The sequence below is a fragment of the Esox lucius genome, chromosome 13 (assembly GCF_011004845.1).
Source record: "Esox lucius isolate fEsoLuc1 chromosome 13, fEsoLuc1.pri, whole genome shotgun sequence".
Classification (NCBI taxonomy): domain Eukaryota; kingdom Metazoa; phylum Chordata; class Actinopteri; order Esociformes; family Esocidae; genus Esox; species Esox lucius.
In genome coordinates, this window is record NC_047581.1 from 24,935,087 (window position 1) to 24,958,997 (window position 23,911).

General features: G+C 41.1%; 2 protein-coding genes across 4 annotated transcripts in view; one reads left to right on the forward strand and one right to left on the reverse strand.

The window, feature by feature from the left end:
• The window catches only part of slc4a5a (solute carrier family 4 member 5a), a 38,078-nt gene extending 18,569 nt beyond the window's left edge, over positions 1-19,509 (forward strand). The window contains exons 9-27 of one of the 2 annotated variants that reach the window (XM_010902708.2): positions 5,558-5,715; positions 5,831-5,918; positions 6,597-6,751; positions 6,889-7,017; positions 7,752-7,926; positions 8,946-9,079; positions 9,623-9,803; positions 9,953-10,043; positions 11,215-11,252; positions 11,662-11,853; positions 12,463-12,576; positions 12,702-12,863; positions 13,692-13,870; positions 14,003-14,075; positions 14,286-14,354; positions 14,931-15,104; positions 16,707-16,889; positions 16,994-17,052; positions 18,278-19,509. In XM_010902708.2, coding sequence (XP_010901010.1) covers positions 5,558-5,715; positions 5,831-5,918; positions 6,597-6,751; positions 6,889-7,017; positions 7,752-7,926; positions 8,946-9,079; positions 9,623-9,803; positions 9,953-10,043; positions 11,215-11,252; positions 11,662-11,853; positions 12,463-12,576; positions 12,702-12,863; positions 13,692-13,870; positions 14,003-14,075; positions 14,286-14,354; positions 14,931-15,104; positions 16,707-16,889; positions 16,994-17,052; positions 18,278-18,443 — 2,520 coding nt within the window. In that variant the 3' untranslated portion in view covers positions 18,444-19,509. The remainder of the gene's footprint in view (positions 1-5,557; positions 5,716-5,830; positions 5,919-6,596; positions 6,752-6,888; positions 7,018-7,751; positions 7,927-8,945; positions 9,080-9,622; positions 9,804-9,952; positions 10,044-11,214; positions 11,253-11,661; positions 11,854-12,462; positions 12,577-12,701; positions 12,864-13,691; positions 13,871-14,002; positions 14,076-14,285; positions 14,355-14,930; positions 15,105-16,706; positions 16,890-16,993; positions 17,053-18,277) is intronic. The other variant, XM_010902710.2, reaches the window with a different exon arrangement.
• Positions 19,510-20,318: 809 nt separating this feature from the next.
• On the reverse strand, positions 20,319-23,821 carry ogfod2 (2-oxoglutarate and iron-dependent oxygenase domain containing 2). Of its 2 annotated transcripts, XM_010902706.4 has the most exons (7): positions 23,555-23,821; positions 23,392-23,448; positions 23,190-23,300; positions 21,737-21,836; positions 21,505-21,629; positions 21,135-21,392; positions 20,319-20,934 (listed from the first exon to the last, which is right to left on the reverse strand). In XM_010902706.4, the coding sequence occupies exons 1-7, from the start codon at positions 23,687-23,689 to the stop codon at positions 20,662-20,664; spliced, it is 1,059 nt and encodes a 352-aa protein (XP_010901008.2). In that variant the 5' UTR covers positions 23,690-23,821; the 3' UTR covers positions 20,319-20,661. The 2 variants fall into 2 exon arrangements, with proteins under 2 accessions (XP_010901008.2, XP_010901009.2); XM_010902707.4 differs by lacking the exon at positions 23,392-23,448.
• Between the last annotated feature and the right edge of the window lie 90 nt (positions 23,822-23,911).

Here is a 23,911-nt window from a genome sequence, read left to right on the forward strand (position 1 = left end):
AATGTCAGAAGCTGCAATGCCACCATCCAGGTTGCTCTAGCTGGTATGTCAAAGGCACGGCACGAACAAATCATGAGGTCAGGTTCAACGTCCGCTCTTGTGGATGAGTAAAGTAGTATCACAGCCTCTTGCAGCTATTCACTTCTTATGGATATGAAGAATGCAGTCAGTTAAGGATGGAGAGATAAGATGATGTTGCCCTCCTTGCCAAGGTTACAGAATGTACAGTATACCTACCATTCAGCTGCTTTTTTCTCATTTAGTTCCGGTCAGAACACTTTTCACCTCACATGGTAGTTTGACATAGAACCATTCTTTCAGTGGGGTAAAGAAAAAAACATTTTACTTCACCTACAACTGCAACATCAGAATAGTTTCCTTAAATATACACTCACCTAAAGGATTATTAGGAACACCTGTTCAATTTCTCATTAATGCAATTATCTAATCAACCAATCACATGTCAGTTGCTTCAATGCATTTAGGGGTGTGGTCCTGGTCAAGACAATCTCCTGAACTCCAAACTGAATGTCAGAATGGGAAAGAAAGGTGATTTAAGCAATTTTGAGCGTGGCATGGTTGTTGGTGCCAGACGGGCCGGTCTGAGTATTTCACAATCTGCTCAGTTACTGGGATTTTCACGCACAACCATTTCTAGGGTGTACAAAGAATGGTGTGAAAAGGGAAAAACATCCAGTATGCGGCAGTCCTGTGGGCGCAAATGCCTTGTTGATGCTAGAGGTCAGAGGAGAATGGGCCAACTGATTCAAGCTGATAGAAGAGCAACTTTGACTGAAATAACCACTCGTTACAACCGAGGTATGCAGCAAAGCATTTGTGAAGCCACAACATGCACAACCTTGAGGCGGATGGGCTACAACAGCAGAAGACTCCAACGGGTACCACTCATCTCCATGACAAATAGGAAAAAGAGGCTACAATTTGCACGAGCTCACCAAAATTGGACAGTTGAAGACTGGAAGAATGTTGCCTGGTCTGATGAGTCTCAATTTCTGTTGAGACATTCAGATGGTAGAGTCAGAATTTGGCGTAAACAGAATGAGAACATGGATCCATCATGCCTTGTTACCACTGTGCAGGCTGGTGGTGGTGGTGTAATGGTGTGGGGGATGTTTTCTTGGCACACTTTAGGCCCCTTAGTGCCAATTGGGCATCGTTTAAATGCCACGGCCTACCTGAGCATTGTTTCTGACCATGTCCATCCCTTTATGACCACCATGTACCCATCCTCTGATGGCTACTTCCAGCAGGATAATGCACCATGTCACAAAGCTCGAATCATTTCAAATTGGTTTCTTGAACATGACAATGAGTTGACTGTACTGAAATGGCCCCCACAGTCACCAGATCTCAACCCAATAGAGCATCTTTGGGATGTGGTGGAACGGGAGCTTCGTGCCCTGGATGTGCATCCCACAAATCTCCATCAACTGCAAGATGCTATCCTATCAATATAGGCCAACATTTCTAGAGAATGCTTTCAGCACCTTGTTGAATCAATGCCACATAGAATTAAGGCAGTTCTGAAGGCGAAAGGGGATCAAACACAGTATGGTGTTCCTAATAATCCTTTAGGTGAGTGTACAGACCTCTTCACTTTGTCTTATTTTTTTTTAAGTCAACGTTCCCCATAATGACAAAGCAAAAACGTTTTTAGAATGGTGTGCCAATGAATTGAAAATAGAAATATCACATGTATATAAGTATTCAGACCCACTGTCCATTGATCATTCCTGAGATGTTGCTAAAACTTGATTGGAAACAAATTCAATTTATTGGACATGATTTAAAAAGGTATACACATGTCAGTATAAGGTCCCACACAGTGCATGGCTGAACAACAACCAAGCCCTGAAGATTAACTCTTAGTAGACATTTGAGATGTGTCGAGGCATAGATTTGGGAAACAATTGGTATTTAATTGAAAGTTATCAGGAGCACAGTGGGCTCCATCATTGTAAAATAGAAGATGTTTGGAACCTACAAGACTCTTCCTAGAGCTGTGCTTTAGGCCAAACTGAGTAACCTGGCAAGAAGGGCCTTGATCAAGGACATCACCAAGAACTCAAAGGCCTCTCTGATAGATCTTTAGCGTTTCCTTGCAGAGATACTGCCAAAAGGACAACCATTTCTGGAGAACTCAATCAGTCGGTTTTTTGTAGAGTGGCTAGACAGAAGTCAATCTTGAGTAAAAGGCATATGACATGTCGCCTGAAGGACTCTGAGAGCATCTCAAGAACTGTTAGTGGTGTTATACTATGGGGACGCTTCTCAGCAGCAAGGACTGGAAGACTGGTCAAAATTGAGGGAAGAATAAATTGAGCAAAATACAGAGAGGTCCTTGAAGAAAACCTGATCCAGAGTGCTCAGGACCTCAGATTGGACGAAGATTCTTCTTTATGGATGACCCAAAGCACACAGCCAAGACAATGCTGGAGTGGTTTCAAGACAAGCCTGTGAATGTCCTTGAGTCATTGACTCTGATCACTCCCATAGCCATGTCCACAAAGTACAGAGTACAGAGATGTATTTTTATTTTTACTAATTGGCACACATTTCTGAAAACATATTTTGTCCTTTGACATTATGAGATAGTGTTTATAGATTGATGGTACATTTTTAAATCAATTGTAAATGAGGTCTTTATCAACAAAATCGGGAGAAAATAATGGAGTCTTAATCTTTTCCAAAGGCAATGTACATACATATGTTCCGATTTAGCCACTGCTAAGACAGATATATTATCTTCTTTATCAAAACATGTGAAATGTACAGGACAGAGTATTTGTTACAAGCCCTTCTGGCTACAATCACTCACTGTTCTCCAAAGAGGTTGTAAGGCTGTTAATTGAAGTGAACCAAAGAGTAGACCTGAGGCATCTGTTTCTGGATGAGCCTTTAATGCCTATAGAAATCTACTGCACATGCTCTAATACAGCACAAATTGGGACTGATTTGAAACAAAACTGGGATCATTGAGAAATATATATATTAGATGTTCCTGATGGGGGCACTTACTACATTTTGTCAGTACTCTAGGGAGATCTATGCAGCCTATTTAGTGTGAATTAATGTATATTATTTATTTATTTGTTTAATCTGTTTGATAATTTTTGTATTGGTCATAATATTTTTTTTATTTACCCTATTTGAACTGTATATTTATTGATCCCTTATGTAATAAAACTTATCCGTTTTGTGATACTTCGGTTGGCTGTTAATGGGACATCATTATTTTACAGTATATGTGATTTGTTGCATCCTTGATGGTCAACAAGTCCCTCATCATCTAAGTATGCTTAGTGGTTTTGATCTGCTGTTCTGTGCTGTGCTACGACTACAAGCTCCTTCGACTCATTAATGTCTCTAACATGTCCCTAATGTCTGTGAGGTCACAGATGTATCTGATTCCATTGTGTTACTGATGTCTCTGATGTGTTTGATGTCTTATGTCACTGATTCAGTGATATTGATAATGTTATAGAAGTCTTCTGTCTAATGACTAATGACTAATTTCACTGTGTAGAATCCTTGTGTTCTCCTCGTTTTCCCTTAAAGAGACTGGAATAGTACTAGCTAGTCCAGGTGGTTTAGGGTGTGAAGAATAGTACTGCGAGTGTCTAAAGCGATTATGAGAAGATTACAAGTCAGTGCAAATAGGGGATATCTCAGTCACTCTAAACAACTGTGTAGAAAAATTACTTAAAATATTATCTGTAGATGTCTACTGGTAATTGTTCTTGTATTTATGTACTAGTACGGTATGGTTCCTTTAAGGATTCCCTGTACTCTCCAAGCAGTTCCCTTATAAGCGATTCCTGTTCTGATTCGATGACTCTGTGTCAGGTGTCAGTCGGTGGCGACAGCCAACATTCAGGCTCCTACTGTATGTTCACATGTGTATATCCTCCGGTTGCACACCAGTTGCCCATCCCAGTTTGTTACCAGGCCCATGGAAGACCCTCCCCTGATCCAGCCTAGTTCCTGTCTTTGTACTTAGTCCAGGTAATGCTGTGCTACATACCAATGAGCTTGGTGAAGGGCGTCTTCTCCTTCCCTGCAGTGACCTAGAATATATTATTATGGACTCTGTTGCCAGCCCTGTGGGGCAAACCCCAGGGTTGTCTTTGTCAATCAATGACTGTTGCTGTGTCCATGCCAAGTTCCCTCCTGACCTTTTCAATTCTGCTGATGCAGCCGTTGCCAGTATAGCTGTTCCTGTAATGATAATATGCATAAGGTATGAATTACAACCAAAAACTGTGTACAACCAAAAAAAGTGTTTTAAGATTCCCCAGAAACAGATTAGGTCTGGTATTGAACTATTTTGGTGTACTGTTTAATGTCTTTTCAAAATTCTTCCATTAATGTATGTTGTACCCATATTGAAAATGAATCTAGCCAAATCATTCAAGTTATCTCACTTGTATATTAACTTTCGTTTAGAAGAGTGCTGATCTACTAGCCTATTAAAGCACTCACTGAATGCTGGTGGTTCTTTCTATCCTTGATCCCTGTACTGATACAAAACATATTCACTGAAGGGTTGAATACACAATAATGTTCCTGCTGACTTGTCTTGTTCAGTCCAGTGCCAAGCTGGACAAATGGCTCGTCGATGTAATGGACTTAAATAGTGAAGTATTTTGTAATGTCTTCTTTTGATGTTTACATCCCTGTAGTAATGTATTTGGAAAGTATTAGGACTATATGTCCATTCAGGAAGAATGTGGTAGGTGTATTTACAACTACAACAGTGCATGTAACTACGGCACCAGATGGGGACTGCCTGAAGATCAGTGTATGAGATGCACCCAGATTTGCATCTGTTTTGTGCAAGCAGAGAGGAATAAGCTTTCATTGAGTCTACTGTCTGTTACTATGTGGTTTGTAGAAGAAAGCAACAAGTATATAAAACTAGGCCAACTCACCAATTGCAAAGTGTGTCACCAATGTTTTGGTAGGGGCTCCACCTGGCTCATGAACAATACCTCGATGCAACAATTTCACTCGCTACACCACGAACATAAGCAGGTAGAAGGTACCATTGACTACAGTTGGAGTCCATCCACCCTGTTGTCCACTTCCTTAATATTTAGATTCCACTCAGTGGTACCATCCACATCAGTGAATGTGTGGAGGATGGACACTGAGTGTCTGCTGAAGCAGCAGAGTCAAAATAGGTTTGGATTATTATTTTCTCTGATCCATGTACATAAACATGAACTCCTTCTGGAAATGACAAGGATTGGAAGGTTAGCTAAGAAGCTGGTACTCTGTTTACCGTACACTCTGACCTAAAGGTTCTAGATTCACAACCTTGTTTGCTGTTCCAGCCTGTTTTGGCTGGAAACTCTAGGAGGAGTGACTGACAAAATAATTGTTCTACATTGCAGTCTAGTCTCATGTATGCATTCTTTTTTTTTTTGTAAATGTATCTGTACAATATTCTACATAATTATCCATCCTACCAGTTCATACCATACAGTATATGCCACGATGCATCAACTCTGACTTTATCCTTCTCCCTACATAGCTAAGGAATAAGTTCATGAAAAAGATACCTAGAGATGCTGAGGCATCTAATGTCCTTGTGGGTGAAGTGGACTTCTTGGAGAAGCCCTTTGTAGCTTTTGTCCGCCTGGCTCAGGCCACCACTCTGGGAGGACTCACAGAGGTCCCTGTGCCCACTAGGTAAGGCCTGCCTATCTGATCTGTACATATCACCACGTCCAGTCATATTACCCCCTTCTCTTCTGTCTTCCTTTCTTGGTCAACTCTTGAGGTCTCTCTCCCCAAACTGCTGCAGATTCCTGTTTCTTCTGTTGGGGCCCACAGGAAAAGCCAAATCCTATAATGAGATCGGTCGTGCCATAGCTACCCTGATGGTGGATGACGTAAGTTTCTTTTATTTTTTAAATGAAAGCTTTTATAAACTGGCATCTTGAGACAGCCAAACATGTGGATACTGATAATCAAGTCTACTTGGCTTGCTGCTGGTACTGTTTAGGCTCCCTTAGTAAAATATAATGGCCACATTGAATGTTAGATTAAAGAAATCCTGTTATTTCCCTAAACCCAGATACACGTATCAAATAATTAAAATAATGTATTGGAATATTATACTTTAATATTACTATAATATAATGCTTGTAGATTTGAATATTTCTTCCTTATACAGGTTTGTTATTATAATTTTTCCCATAGGGAATGAGGTGGTGGGAATAGACTGAATTATTGTCCTGAGCAAGAACATTTGCCATCCTCATGACATCCTCATTCCTGCATTTGCCTGATTTTCACATTGCCTTGACTGTAGACACAATAACATTATAACAAATCACTTGGAGCCTGATGTCCTAGCTTTGATTTTGTTGATTTATCTTGTCTTAATACTTTCTATGTTGGTTTGGTTGTTTAACGTTACACTTTAAAAACAGCAACTTCACAACCAACCTGGACACTTGTGCAAGCCACAGTTTTCAAATTGCTCTACCAGATGATAGCTATGACATGATGTCATATCAGACACGTACTCTCTTACCCATGCACTGTATCCTTTTCTCTCCTTCTAGCTCTTTAGCGATGTGGCGTACAAAGCTAGAGATCGAGAGGATTTGATTGCAGGTATAGATGAGTTCTTGGATGAGGTGATTGTGCTTCCTCCTGGAGAGTGGGACCCTAAAATCCGCATTGAACCCCCTAAGAAAGTACCCACCGCTGACAAGAGGTTGGAGTACATTTTTGCTTTTCTAATCTAGGTTGATCCAGAATCCCCTTTAAGACCCCGATAAGAAGTTATTGTCAGTTTCTCTATCATCAACACTTTTCTTTGCTTCTCTTTCTGTGTTTCTTTCCTCTGTACAGGAAGTCAGTGTTCTCTTTGAATGAGCTGGGTCAGGCGAATGGTACAGCAGGGGGAGGTGGGGGCCATACCGAGGATGAGGAGATGCCAGTGGCTCACGAACTGGGAGAAGAGCTGTCACATACTGGGAGGTAGGCAACTGGGTGGGACCTGGGAGGGACAGCTTTCACACATGCCAGTAGGCTGGTCATGAATGATGATTTAAGTGACTTGTTAGGAGGTCTTTATTGGCCTGATACTTTGGTTTTAAATTAGTACTTTAGTTTTAAATCATCATCAGTTCAATCATCAGTCCAACTGGCGCATCCTGTCACACCGTGAAACAACAGACAGAAATTAAGTGTGTCACTGTGATGCATTTAATAGATGATAATGTGTTTTTAAAAGAATGTGTGTGGCATCATAATCGCAGTGTTTGTGTCTGTGACAAATTAACCTTGTCCCCAAGCTATGCCGCACAGCCAGGAACCTTCCATACAAAGTTGGCCTTGTAGAAAGAATTGTCTCATTCTATTGGTTTGTATTTTAGCAAATCAAAATAGCGTTAACCATGGCATCAAATGGACAGGCATTTCTGGCATTTTATCATATAAACATACATATATTACATCCAGTCTAGCCTGAACCAGCCACTTCAAAATTCAGCTTATAGGCTACAACTGTATTTTATTATAATGAAGATGTGCTAGCAAGACATCTCAGCTGCACTGTATTCTCAGATCTTTATCTACTCCTCCAGATCTTCTGGGAATTTGGACAAAAGTGTCTGGGAACGAGATTAGTGACAAATCGTTTTTGTCATTTTCACATGTAAAACAGCAAAATCCAAAAAATGCTATGTTGGTGAAAAGTGTGTCTGTGGCAGGTTCTGTGGAGGTCTGTTCCTGGACATCAAGAGAAAGTTGCCCTGGTTTCTTAGTGACTTCTATGAGGGCTTCCACATCCAGTCCATCTCTGCTGTCCTCTTTATCTACCTGGGCTGCGTCACCAATGCCATCACCTTCGGAGGCCTGCTGGGGGACGCCACAGACAACTACCAGGTAAGGCTGGTGTTGTCTGAAATACGGAAGTGTTTGGTGGTAACATTATTTAATTTTGTCCGATTGTAAATATATTTCTGAACTGATGATTTGCAGAATAGTGATTTTATTATTGATCATGATCCCCAAAGAAATAAGATGGTAGCTAACTAGGGTGATATATATGGGTGACGGATGGATGGGACCAGTCACTGCACTGAATAAATTCGTTCGGCTCGACACACATGAAAACCATTTAGAATAAGTGCTGTGGCTGGTTGCTGCTGGTGATTCACATTGGCTGTCTGTCGGATTGAAATATAGCAGGCTCTCACAGCCTCTCTCTAATAAACAGTACCTCCTTCTCTCTTCATATCCCTCTCCTTCCATTTCTCTTCATATGCCTCCTGTTTTTTAATATCCTCTCCCATTTCATAGCCCTCTCCCTTTCTACTCCTTTATACCTATCTCTCCCTCCCATGTTGATTTATTTCTATCTCTCTACCTCTCACCTATCATCGGTATCTACCCAAATATATATATAATATACCTATCTACCTATCATCTTTGGCTATAAATGTATTTTTATTTTTTATTTAAACTTTATTTTAACTTGGAAAACAGACATCTGAGGTAGACATGGATTGTGGTAGCTACAGTTGATATAAAAAGTCTACACACCCCTTTTGTTTAAAAAAAAAAAAATGAGACAAAGATAAATCAAGTCAGAACTTTTTCCACTTTTAATGTAACCTATAATGTGAACAATTCAATTGAAAAACAAACTGGGTTAGGGTTTAGGGTTAGGGTTTCTGTTTATATTTCAATTGAATTGTTCACGTTATAGGTCACAATAAAGGTGGAAAAAGTTCTGACATGATTTATCTTTGTCTCCTTTTCATCACAAGAACCTGGCATTTTTACAGGGGTGTGTAGACTTTTTATATCCACTGTATACTGAGATATCTATGTATCATCTCTAGATATCTATCATCTATCAATCAATCTATCCATACTCTCTTCCCTGTTCTCAATGTCAGGGTGTTATGGAGAGTTTCCTGGGCACAGCGTTGTCAGGAACAGTGTTCTGCCTGCTAAGTGGTCAACCCCTTATCATCCTCAGCTCCACTGGACCAATCCTCATCTTTGAAAAACTGCTATTTGAATTCAGCAAGTGAGCAACTCAACTCCTCCATAGTTTACTGGAAATACTGTGGCCTTTGTGTGGAACACTGATGATTAGTGATTTGATGACAATACACGCATCCAACTTTATATTATACAGTGCTACAGAAGGTATTCAGTCCCCTTCACTTTTTCCACATTATGTTATGTTACAGCCTTATTCTAAAATAAATTAATTTATTTCCTCATCAATCTACACTTAATACCTCATAATGACAAAGAAAAAAAACAGTATTCAGAAATGTTTTAAATGTATGAAAAATGTAATAACAGAATTGTCACATTTACATATGTATGACTGATGAGGATTTTTTTTTGTTTGAACCCTTTTTAGAATTAAACTGTAATGTAACAAAATGTGGAAATTGCACTATATGTGAAAGGCATAATTCTGACATTTGATCAGTCATATTGGACAGTGTGTGTGCCTTATATCCATATTTCTTTCCAGGAACGATTTTATAGTCTTTCTTTCTGGGAACAATGGTTTAGTCTTTCTTTCCAGGAACAATGGTATGGTTTTTCTTTCCAGGAACAATGGTCTAGACTACATGGAGCTACGTCTGTGGATAGGAATCCATTCCTGTATACAGTGCCTCCTTCTGGTTGCTACAGATGCTAGCTACATTATCAAATACATGACTCGCTTCACCGAGGAGGGCTTCTCTAGCCTCATCTCCTTTATTTTCATCTCTGATGCAATAAAAAAGATGGTGAGTCGTACGAACTCACACACACGTATGTGGACAAACACAAATGCAGGCACACAGGCATTCAAACACACACACACACACACACACGCACACTCAACAAAACATTGAAATACCGGTGCACACTGTTAACTGTTAATTCATTTCTACAGATGGGCTCCTTCAAGTACTACCCTATCAACACTGACTTCAAGCCTGACTATGTCACCGCCTACAAGTGCGAGTGTCTGGCCCCAGACCCGAGTGAGTCCATCCTTGGCTCTATAGCAATATTATAATCAAGTTAATCACTGTCTCTCTATTCATATTGGATCTATCCATGGCTTTATAGTAGTACTATTACTGCAGTATGGTGATGTATTGAGTGGCAAGGTAGTGGTCAAGAGAATTGGGCCTGTAAACAAAAGGTCTAACCGCTGAGCCAGAACCATGAAACAACTCTTGTTCTGTCCCTGAGGAAGGCTGCCCCCAATGCTGAAAATTTTCTCATTTATATTTATCAGGTAAAATAACAAATAAAATGTATGGATGAACCAATACGGAAAATCTTTGGAGATACCAATTGGCTGACATTCATAACACAATCGCAAAATGTTAATACCGATGTTATGTCATTTCTGTACCTGTGTATCATAGCATGAATTAAACACAGATGTTGCTTCTGACTATACTTACAATATCAACAAATGCTAATACAATCATACAAATTGTATGATTTTCTATACATTTCAAGTTAAGCATAGTGTATAAAAAATATATAAATGATATGATAGATACACATTCTTGTTCCTTAATTGTACATTATACAATGCCTGGATATAAATCTACTAAATATGATATTAGACTTCATCAACAGAACTGCAACAGAGAAATAATATTAACAATGAAACAACAACAACACATGGTTATTTCACAATTAGTCTGAAATAACCGGACTAGTTTTAAGCAATTGGTGTTAAACACAATCATTACATTTTTGTCTATAATTGTGCACTAATGATTGCTGGCCAATATATTGGTGCATCCCTAATGAAATGGGTGTTATGTTTGTGGAACAGGATTGTCATGAGGGCAGTATAGCCTGTATCCTTAGAAGAATGGACTGAATATATTTGACTACCGTAACTGATTTGTCTCACGTTTGTTTTTGCTGCAAACACAAATGGCTGCTGTCTGATACGAGTGAGTAACACTTTGTATGCATTAGCTTCAACTAGCTTCTCGCACTGTTCAAGGTCATAAAGGCTACCTTTTGAATTTTTATTCTATTTTCTATTTTTGTTGTCCCCTCACTCTGCCCTCTCCCCTTTTCGCCTCCCTGCATCTCAATTTCCACTTAATTACCTTCCTCTCTGTGTCTCCATCTCCCTTATTTTCACCTGAACAGTGGCTTCAATGCTCTTCAATGATTTAGTGCCAGCGACAACTGATAACACCTCTAGTCTCTTCGGGGTAAGTGGATATTTTTATGCTATTTTCACTTTCTCAAGCCTTTTTAGAGCAGGTAAACACAACACTTAAAAACCTACATGAATACTTATTAGGCCTCTTACTATCAAATCCCACATTATTTGTGACAAACGGACATCCTTCCAAGTTGATGTTTGCACACAGAATTCTACTTAAAGAGCAGAAATATGCCATTTTCTGAGCCGTGTGAATATATGTCAGTTAACTCCCATTCTCTTTGTCTAACGTTTATTCTTTCGCACACGCTTCCCTTTCATTTTCTCTCTACTATCCAACAAATCTCACACCTTCACATCCACATCACTCCGTTTGCCCTTTTCCCTCCCCCTCTAAAATGGATTATTCTCACTGTGTCCCACCCTGTACCCCCCATATCCGTTCCTCCTCACAGCTGAACATTACAGGCCTGGACTGGAGCCAGCTCAGTAAGAAGGAGTGTGTAAAGTACGGAGGCTCTCTGGTTGGCAACACCTGTAAGTACGTCCCTGACCTGGCCCTCATGTCCTTCATCCTGTTCTTCGGGACCTACTCCATGACTGTTTCCCTGAAGAAGTTCAAATTCAGCCGCTACTTTCCTACCAAGGTGAGACTGGAAGGATCTTCATGTAGCGACGTAGAGTTTTATATTTTTCCCATGGTGATTTGGTGTAATCTCCCTAACACTTATGATGAAACCCCATGACATCTGAAAATCAAGATATGAGGTGTAAACTTAGGTCTTTCTACCAAAAGAGTCTTGTAAGATACACTGTACTGGTGCGGAGAAATACACAAGTTTAAAAAAAAAAAGACAGATAACAATCCCGTCTCCCTACCATTTTCTTACCAAATTCCATCCCCTTCTCTCTTCCATTTCTCTCCTAACTCTCTCTCCGTCTATTCTTACTCTTTAATTTACTCTGTCCTCTTTCCCCCTCTCTCTCACTCTCCTTCTCCTCTGTCCTTAGTGTAAAATCCCCTAGATCGCCTGGTGGATCCCGTAGATCGCCTGGTGTCCTGTAATGTTCCTTACATATAGGAATATTGTCCAGTATTCATCAAATATTGCAGATGCATATAGCTTTTACGTATTCGAGATGTTCTTACTGTGTTTGTATCCCTGCATTTATTTTCTTTTTTTCCCCCTTGTGTCTCTGTTGGTGTCTGTCTTTGTTGCTTTGTTGGTTGCTATATCTATGGCTTCTGCAAACAGATGCGAAAGCTCATCAGTGACTTCTCCATCTTCATGTCCATTATGACCTTTGTGGGTCTGGACAGGTTAATTGGGCTCAAAACCCCCAAACTCATCGTTCCTACAGAGTTTAAGGTAATGAAACCCGTTCAAAATGTCCACTTTTATTATTGATGTTTTTTGATCATACCATGAGTATAAACCTGATATTGAGTCTTTTAAAACAGTGTGCAACTATACATGTATTTGTCTGTCTTTAGCCCACACGTCCAGACCGTGGTTGGATTGTGATGCCGTTTGGGAAGAACCCATGGTGGGTGTATTTGGCCAGCTTCGTCCCAGCTCTGCTGGTCACCATCCTCATCTTCATGGACCAGCAAATTAGTGCTGTCATTGTAAACAGGAAGGAGAACAAACTGAAGGTATTTGGATGTTTTTTCCTTATTTAACCTCTATTCTGGATGTCCCATTAAGGTCAGAATACCTCTTGTACCAGGCAGACTTTGTGAACGACAGCTTTATCATATAGCTTTTCCCTGGGTGTGTAGGCCATGTAAATCACGGTGGAAATTGCATCTTCCATGGATCTGCGGTGGCTGTAGGTAAACTGTGATGAGGCCATTGAACCTGGCAGGCTGCTTTTGATGAAGGCCTTGTCAAGCCTTTTGAAGGACTTCATGATGACGGGGCAGAGTGCGACGTTGTGATAACCCTGGTGATTGTCATTATGGCTTGTCTCTTTTAATGGCGGTCTCCTTCAAGCATGCGACAAGGTCAGGTTAAAGATATCTGTAAAGACACCCGGCAGCTGGTCGCCACACACTAAGGACACAGCCGGGGATGGTACTGAGACCGGTGGTTTTGTGACTGTTCCTGCCCTTTAGTGTCCCTCTGTGTCAGCCTCAGAGTGAGAGAGCATCTGGTCGTCCGGGCACCGCCAGAGCTCTGATGGATGGTTCAGGAGTAAAGCAAGTGTACATAGGTTCAGCTGGTCTGGATGTGACTAGTTTTCATGTGATCAGCTGGTCTCGATGTGACTAGTTTTCAAGTGTTAAGCCGGCTGGTTGTGTATGCTTGTCGTTCCAAGTCCTGTGCATTGTTCACTTTAAATAATCGATTGATTGCATTAAGTATTGTACGCTGCAATCACTTATATTTCTGGGTTGGCTCTAGTGATGTTAGGGCCTAACAGTGACATGCCCCGAGTTTATTTCTGATCTAATGTTTCCCTCTTGTGTCCATCCCTGCAGAAAGGTTGTGGCTACCATCTCGACCTGTTCTGGGTGGGGGTACTGATGGCCGCCTGCTCATTCCTGGGCCTTCCCTGGTATGTGGCCGCCACTGTCATCTCCATCGCCCACATCGATTCTCTGAAGATGGAGAGTGAGTCCAGCGCCCCTGGGGAGCAACCCCAGTTCCTGGGTGTCAGGTGAGGAAGCTGAGCCTGTTGAATGGGACAATAGACCATAGACCATAGGGCTGTTCAAGACAAAACCTTGTTTCGTGTCTGATACGGATGGACGGATGCGGTGGTCATCCTTTCTCTTACTCCCATGGACAGGGAACAGAGACTAACAGGGATTCTGGTGTTTGTTATGACTGGGGTCTCCATCTTCCTGGCTCCCATTCTTCAGGTTAGTAAAATATGATCCTTTCCTCTCAACTAGACTAGGACCTTGGTGGGAAGGATAAAATTCCTCCAAATGGGACCCTATTTCACACTGTGCACTACTGTTCACCAGAGTTCTATGGTCAGGAGCAGTGGACTGAATGGAAATAGTTTATCTTTTAGAGCACCAGAAGCCATTACAGATGAAATATGTTATCCTCCTCTTTACCCACAGTACATACCCATGCCTGTCCTCTATGGTGTGTTTCTCTACATGGGCGTGGCGTCTCTCAGTGGAATTCAGGTTTGTGGACCTGGAAAAAAAAAGACAGGGTCATTGTCAATTCAGTGTGTTGGTTAGGAAGAATTTCCAAATGAAGAGATATTCTCTGTGATGGCTTTTTTCCTTATCAGAACTCATGTGTCTGGGGGGAAGGTGACTGAGTATTCTAGCAGCATCTAAAGCAGCAATTTAGAGATGCATTTTGATGAGGGCGTTAACTTAAGCTGCTTGGAACAGAGCTGGCTGCTCAGTGTGGGTGTCTGCATTTTCACGTTTCACTATCTATAGTACTTTCTATAGTATCAATACTAAAACAAGTAAAGTCAGGAGATTTGGTTTATGGCATTAAGGGTTAGGTTTACGAGTTAGAGTTAGGTTAAGTTTAGGTTACTGAGGTTACGTTTAGGTTTACGTTTAGGGTTATACATGAACATGTACACCAGTAAGTGGTGCCTGTAAATGTATACCTGTTCCTAAAAGTGCCTGCTAAGTGGCATATATTACAGTTGATACCACCTCTCAAATGGAAATGCATGCAGATGTACGGGTGTGTGTGCCTCAATACTCTCATTATGTCTCGTCGTCACTCCCCTGTAGTTCTGGGAGAGGATCAAGCTGTACATGATGCCGTCCAAGTACCAGCCAGACCTCCCTTTCCTGCGTCATGTACCGCTGAGGAGGGTCCATCTCTTCACCCTGGTCCAGGTCATCTGTTTGGCTGTCCTATGGGTGCTGAAGTCCACCGTCCTGGCCATCCTCTTCCCTGTCATGGTATTATTACTGGCTTTTGACTGGATCAAGCATTAATGCATACTTGCAAACCCGTTCCATGGAGAACCGAGTGTCTGCTGTTTTTACAGTGTGTGGTTTTAATGCTTGGTTATTTGCATGTAGTATAGCTCTGAATATTTATGTTGCTTGCGACCGTTTGATAGATTCCCAACATTTGATACATAAGCAAATCCTAGGATCTCCATGTGTGCCAGATTTTAGTGAGAAATGTTCATGGATGATAAATCAGACCCCTAGAAAGGTGGGTTCATACTAATACATTATCTCAACTGATTATTCAAGTACAGCACATGGAAGAAGCAAAACACTGCAGACACTCACCCTTCAAATTAATGACTTCTGCAGTTTTGCATTAATGTATTAAAAATATGGCCTGTTCTTACAAGTTATAGAAGGCTATTAGGCTACAAGGATTTATTGCCAGCAGTTGCAATAGACGTTTTAGCCCCACAGCACCCAACAATACAAATGTCCTGACATAACCAATGTATTGATTCCAGGTAGTTCACCTGGTAAGTGCATGGTGCTTCCAATACTAGGACTGTGGGTTTGATTCCCACAGTTGGCCAATATGAAAAACCATGAAAAATGTATACACTTACACAGTAACAAATCTAAAGTAACAAATGCTGTAAGCTCCCAATGCTTGTACACTGTGTGGCCACCTGACCATCACACCTATGTGAGCACTATAACCGCCACTCTTCTGGGGAGTATTTCCACAGGATTTAGAGTGTCTCAAAAGAGCCAAAAGAGCATTTGTGAGGTCAGGCACGGATAATGGACTGGAAGGCCTGGCTCGCAATCGCCGGTCCAATTCATCCCAAAGCTGTTCAGTGGGGTAGTGGTCAGGGCTCTGTGCAGGTGTTCCTTCACACCAACCTTGTCGAACCATGTCTTTATGGAAAAGGGCGCAGTCATGCCGGAACAGGAAAGGACCTTCCCCCAACTTTTGTCTAAATTGTCTTTGTATCCTGTAGCAGTAAGAAGATCATTCTGTGGAACTAAAGGGCCTAGCCCAAACCCTGAAACACAGCCCCAGAACATTATCTCTCCTCCACCAAACTTTTTACAGTAGTCACAGTTCTTGTGCTGATGTTGCTTCCAGAAGGAGTTTGGAACTGTGTGGTGAGTGATGCAACACTTCGTGGCTAGACTATTGTTGCTCCTAGATGCTTCCACTTCACAATTATAGCACTTCCATTTGACATGGGCAGATCTAATTTCACAAACTGACATCCTATGACAGTGCCACATTTAAAGTCACTGACCCATTGTTTGTCTATGGAGATTTCATGGCTAAGTGTTGGATTTTATGCACCTGTGAGCAATGGATGTGGCTGAAACACCTGAACTCAATAATTAGTAGGGGTGTCCACATATGTTTGGCCATAAAGTGTATATTGTCGATCCTTAGCAACTTTTGAAATTGTTTTAAGTTGTTTAAGATAAGAGTTTTCTGCTAACTCTGACCTAATTGTAAATGATGGGTTGTACTTTTACCTTCTTGCTGTTGATTTTATTTTCTTATCATAGAAGTTGTGAAACTATAGTGATTATGTTTCTTTGCGTGGCCCATAGATCCTGGGCTTGCTGTTGGTGCGTAAGATGTTGGACATGATGTTCTCTCAGCACGACCTGGCCTGGATAGATGATCTCTTACCTGGGAAAGACGATAAGAAGGATACCAAGAAAAAGGGGGATAAAGATAACATGAAGAAGAAAGTCAAGAAGAAAGGGAGAGCAGACGATAGCGAAGATGATGTGAGAAACGTTAGGTTTTACTGCCACCTACTGGGCGGTTTGGTGAAAACCGAAACCCTCCGAAATAACTTATTTCTGACAGCTGTATTTGTGTTTGTATGCAGGAGAAGTACCACTCTTACTCCAACTGCTCGCCCAGCTCAGAGTCTGACGTGGATCGCAGGTACTGTGTGCTTAAACTACACGTCCCCTACAAAGACCTCCTTCAACCCGCTGATGATCATTCCCAGTGGGCAGCTCACTGCCAGCCAGCAAAATACTTCCCCTGATGCATACTTTACGTAGGTAGATGTATTCCGTGCCGTTCCTTTAGCAGACATGGCTGGGTTGTAGTGGAGCTGTATCTCTTGGAGTATGCCCTCCCCGCCATGCACTTTAACACGTGGATATTTTGGGTGTGCTAAGCAACCCTTAACGCTCCTCTTCCCGCACTCCTTACAAACTCCAAGCCATTTAAATGCATTGTGAAAACAGGTTGTTTAGCCTGGGTACACATGTACACGCACCACAGGCACGTTCCTAATTTAAACACACTAGCAATACACTGTCACCCATACCTGTTCACTGACTACTGCTAAGACACTGGCTGTGCTGATCTTTGGAAATGTGTGACATATTTGAACAGATGAATAAAAAGTTATGCATTCTATTTGTACGTAGCGGATACGCAGTATTTGAGTGAACAGCGTTTGGTCCACAGTATGCACGTTTTTTGCCACCTATATATATCAGGCTTTTCGTTGAGTTTTGGTTGTTTCTTTTTCCTCCATGTGTTGCATCTACCCACTAGTATGCTAGGCTATCTATGGGTCCCATTCACAAACACAAATGTTTTGGTCAGCTGTTTCGTCGGCTCCATAGTTACACATTCCTCCCCCTCGATCCTTCTGATTGTGCATGTTATTTTCGCCGTCTAATATGAAATGGAAATTCTGCACTGCTTTTAAGGAAGTACAGCCTGGTATAGAGAAATGAACGGAAGATTCATAACTTCAAAACTAGGACAAACCTTTAGTGTGGTTTTCTTTTAGATTTGCATTAATGCATCACAAACTGTATAATGCATTCTTCAGCACACCTCCCATTTGCTTTAGTGTGTGTACTGATCTAGATTCAAACTGAACAGACATTCATTATCGTTAACAGCCAGCCCTTTGTACCCCCTTTTAGTTTGCCTTCTCATATAGTCCCATTCACTCTGACACTGTTCATCAGCTCCAGATCTCACTTCCCGACTGTCTGGCCCCAGGTTACCTCTGGCTGTGTATGTCACTTAAAGTAGGGCATGCCTTCACTTTCATACGGGGTCCAGGCAGGGATCGAGTCCACCTATGCCAGAAAGGACCCCATGTGTGTATGTATGATAACTGGAACTTGCCGTTCCTCAGCATCACCCTGCATCTGAAGATCTCCTGTCCCTCGTCCCCGGCGATCCCCGTGGCCCATGGCCGTGGCAGGGCCTTCCCCGTGCCCCAGGTGAACATCCAGGTGGAGTCGGACACAGACACTGACCGGCCCCGCCACAGGGACATGAGCAGTGAAACAACACTGTAGGAACCCTGTAGACACAGACTGCCGAGCGAGAGCACGGACATACGCGGGAGAGCCACAGGCGCTGTACGGGACACAGAACGCAGACCCGCACACACTAACACTTTTCTAGTAATCCTGCTGAGGACAATAGAAGGTGGCATGGACTAACAGCTGACGGCACGTGGCACCTAATGTAAAGTAAATTAACTGGGAATAATACATGTACATGAAATAACTTAGCACATCTGTACAGTAAATGTTTACTTGATCTGGTTCGTCACATAGCTATTCCCATGTACATAAAAACCAATCGACAGCTTGTGCTTTTAAACTAAGGCTCTTTGCTGATGTAAACTGTCATGGATATATATCTCCCTTGAAAACGGGTGGACTGGATCATTTTCGGGACACACACAGAAACTGTCGGAAAAAGGTGGAGGGAATGATCTATACGTGCTGCAAATGAGAATATATTTTGTGTTAAGATGTTTATATTTATATAAATTACAAAAAAAGATCTATAGTAAACATAGTAAGAAGTATAAGAACACAATAACTTGAAATGTAATCCAGAAATCAATGTCAGTGGTTGTACAAACGGCCTGTCTTTGTGACAAATGAGTTCTAAAATATCCTCCTGCAAAGAATTGTGTCTAAGCTGCACAGTTGTATGGTGCCTGAATAGCTTTCCTGTTCCCTTCTACCTTTTCCCTCTCACATTTTCAAGCCACTGGGGAAAAAAAGAAACAACCAAAGAATTTGAATAGCCCACTAAAATGAATATTGTTTTTAGTACTGATTAGGAATGATTTGTTAATGAGATTTCTGAACATGCTTTCATTCCCTAGTGTGTTTAGATGACTGCGGGCCCTTCAGGTGCAGACACTAAACATCAGGGTGTAAGGATGAACAGCTATGGAGGTGGAGATTCAATGCTTCACAACAAGAGAGGAATGCTTATTAAAGGGGCAATTCAATAAGACATAGCTGTGTTCTATTAGATTCATTATTATAAATAATCCATGATTATGTACCACTGTCTTATGACTGTCTGTTATTAAATATGTTGTTGATCCTTTCACTATTACCAATGCCTTACATTGTTTTATTTGAAATTATCATCAATGTTGTAGTACAAAGATAGCTATTTACACTGTTTAAAGAAGAAACATGAACAAGCTCATTAGAATTGACTCTGTGCACCAGCATAGTGAGGAACTTACTAATACTCATCCGCATAAGTAAACACCTAAACTCACAACAAGATGAGTGATGCTGTTGTACGGGAAAAAAAGAAATGTAATGTACGTGACTCATTTAAGTTTCAAGGTACAAGTGGGGCATCATTTTAATCAGGAGAATATCCTCTTTTTAATCAAATATGGCTTGCGCCATTCAATGACTTCAAACGCTAGACTAGAAATAGTCAGAAAAGGCGTAACGCAGGTTTAAGCGCAATTAATACCATATAGGACCAGATGTTCACTTCCTATGCCAGTTGTTATTTTTCTGTTTCTTTGTGAAATTAGGTTACAGTAGTAAAATAAAAGAGACCTGTTTTGGTGCTTTTTTGAGGCTATGGAATTTTAAGGTTGAAGAGGCTAAATGAAGGCTCGTTTCAGTTCACTTGCTATGGGGACGCGCTAGCGTTCCAGCTCAGCCAGCGTTCTTTTGCCGTTTTTGAGGCTAGGGTGAATTTTTATGCGTTCTATTGTCCTGCCTAATACTACTAAAAAGGAACACGTCGCTAACTATCTTAGCTGATAGCCGGCCTGCACACCACAGTAAACTACTTACCCTCATATTTGTGCAGATAACTCGATACGTAGAGTTTGAATCCCTTGTTCCGCTTGCTTGTTTGAGCAGGGGACCAGGCATCAACAATTTGATGGACCGGAAAATGATATGCCGACATCTGGCTAAAGCGGAAGTTTGTCCATACGCTTGTGCACAGAGCCTATTAAGACAAAAGCTTTGGTTTCCCCAATGTATTCAAACATTGTGTCATGAATGACTTTCTATCTGGACCAAAACTGCATGCACATGTTGAGTTGGTTCATTTTGTTTTGAAAAATGCTAATGTGTATAGTGAGAAGTTATTGGAAGCAGTAATGAGCCAGTGTCTAATGTCAGTGTTTCCTCTTAACAACTCATCTTGGGCACCTCCAATCCTGTCTCTGCCATAAGCAGACCAAGACAATTACAATAACGCAAACAAACATAGACCAGCAGCGTTAGGTTAATGCAGAACACATGACACATTCTGTAAAAGGGACGACCCGGAGTCCTTGGTGAACCCATCGGCAAAGCCCTCTCCATCGACTAGGGTGGGCTTTTTGTTGCACATGGGACATAGTTTATTCCTCTCCTTTGAGGACCTCATCCAGACGATGAGGTTCCAGCGCTGGCCAGAGGAGATGGGCAGAGCGCCGTGCATATGTTGTCCTCTGTGAAGGAGACCCTCTGTCACTTTGTGCTCCACCTCTGTACACACTGTCTCACTCAGGGGTACCTGCCGGGAGTAGCGAAACACAATCACAGCCATGTCCTGGCACCAGACAGTTTTTCCTCAAATGTTTCTGCATAACATTAAAAACAAATCATTTCAGAACCTGAAATGTAACAGTATTCCTTTGTGTTTGTCGGCAGGGTTTTAAAAATCACATTGTGTCAGGAATAATTTAAAAAAATAGATTGTATCTTACTAATCACCTCTCTCATGTCACCGAAGTAGAGATTCCCTTCAGTGAACTCTTTCCCAAGAGACACGTTAAGAGTGACCTCTGCGTTGTCATAGTGGTAGCTGAGGTCCAGATCTTCATGCATGTCGTACTTCACCACAAAAGCCTTGTGGCTGTCCAGACAAAGTCCCCCACTGTCAGGGTAGAGCAGGGAGGTGAGAGGCTGCAGGTACTGCTCACGGAGAGGTGTCACAAATCCTTCGTCAAACCCCAACTCATTCAGGAGGAACTGTGAGGAGAAAAAAGCACACTGAATGCAATATAAGATCCAATGTGCGATATATCAAGCAGTCTGGCTGAAGTCACAATATCATAGTAACCTACAAGGAAAGAGGTTTTACCCCATATTTGTTCATGGTATTGGGTCTACCCTTGGGCGCTGCAGACTGTTCAAAGTGTTCCAACTCTTCTATGAGCTCATTACAGAAGGTTCTATTGAAGACAGGAAAGCGGTAAACTCTTGGGGCTTAAAAAAGGAAAAAGTATACATGAACATGGACAATGGAATGGAATATGTCTGAGAAGAACAGGTATGATAGCCACCCACTTTGAAACCCTTTAAGACACACTTACCTGCCTTGGTCTGCATTAAACACAACAGTGCCTCTTCACTGGCCTCTTCCCCACGACAATAATCTACCATCTGTTTAAACTGTGGGGCCAGATAAGACTCCTAAAGAGATTTCAGATATTATTAGGATCCCAATGCAATACCGCCATAAGCACTAGCTTCTCTCCATGCAGTCCACACAAAATATTAAGCATGGCATAATGCAGAGAATTACTAGACAAGCACAATACAACTACAATGTATATAACAGCGATTCTTTGTTCTACTGGGGCAGTGGTTGTGTCTGAGCATGCCTTGAGATCCAGAACTTTGAGCATATTGATTAAGAAACCAACTGTTCAAATTGCAATGCGCCTATGCATATTTCACAACACAGCCACCCTCAGTCTATCATAAAATGGCGATGACGTTGACATGAGAGTGACTGAACCCAGACCTGAGTGCCACACCTTATGATAATGACACAACTTCTACAGAATACAAAGTTCACATTCAAAACTCAGGTCTGGACACAAGAAAGTTGGCATTGTTATTTTGAGTATTTAGATTATATTGCATGGGGCTCACTTATTCTTTGAAGTCTGGCTTTATGCATTTAATCATTAATTTCAGTTACAGTTTACAGCACAATTGGTAGGACAGGCCAGAAAATCCAGAACAATGACCAATTACACACTCAAGTACACATGGCCAGCCCAGATACAATTTGACTGGTTGATGGTGCTGTCCGAAATATTGAGCAATTTCAACCAAATAATCAATGTGTTTTGACAATGTAATTTTAGAACCCAATTAACTTGTTCACAACTCACATTTTTCATTATTAGCATTCATTTGGGGTTGGAATTTATAGAATTCCTTTCGGTTTGTTTTTAACCAACTATTCTAATTATGATTGCATTTCAAAGTTAATGGTTTTAGAACCTAACTGTGGCTGCTGACCATATGACCTAACACAGCTTCCCTGCAGAATATCACATTTTACATGTTTTATGTAGAGATGTAATGAGGACATTCAGTGTTCTGTTTGATTAACATAACTGATAATGAAATGGATGTTAAGCAAACACCACATCAGTTTGATCAGTCATAGATTGAGGTCCGTCTGTTGTCAAATCATGAAGAAATTACATTGTATCTGGTTAATGTTTGCTCAGCATTTTATCGATATATTGCTACACATTCTGCTCAGACTCTGTCCAAGTCTAAAATGGACAGTGGTAGTGAATTCACCATAATATTATATTGTTTTGACTGTCCAATCAACAATTAACGGATAGAGCTGAAGTCTGCACTCACTGACTCAGATTAAACTGCAATGTTTTTTGTCACATTTCAGCTCATCAAGCTGGTAGAAATGCAGACTGTTTTTTAAATCCTGGATTTAAGTGAAATGTTACACCCACAGAAATACTATGCATGGGTTTTAATACGACGGTATTCCATGTATCCTACCTGGAGATTGTAGACATGGTCATGGATGGGCTCATAAATCTCTTTTATGACAGCAACTCTCTCTGCTGACTTCACACCAATGCTCTGACGCCTTTCAACTTCTTCAGCAATCTAGAAAGAAAACAAACACACATTAAACGAAATGATCATTCAGCACAACTTTCGCATTGTACTGATGCTCATTATGCAAGGGCCAACTTGCCTTATTTAATATGTCCTTAAACTGTTTGTCAGTGCAGCAGCCAAGTTTTTTTAATACCTGGAATGTATATATAAGTAGCGAAGGTTATTAGCGAGTTTTAAACATGTCTCACAAGATGCTGACTTAAAAATAATTTGTACTGGCAAGCTTGTCTGATACCCACCGCTTGATAATCTAATCTAAACTGGTGTTCGGACTGAAATTTGACATGAAGTTTGAACTCCTCAAGGAAAATATTTTCAGTAGTAAAGCAACTACAAGTGTAAAATGTACACCTGGAATCCTTGTCGTTTGGCATGACTATCCTGTTAATATAATACAAATTAATGTGTTATGGTACAATTCATAACTGTATTCCTATATGCGTCCCTAGAGCGGTTTCGTTCTCCCAGACCAACTATTTGTTGTGATCCAACTGTGATATGTGTCCGATGTGAAAAGATACTCAGAATTTTGTTTCCACCATATCTAAGCAACAAAATGGTTAGAACAGGAACTCATTTTAAAATATAAAATTACA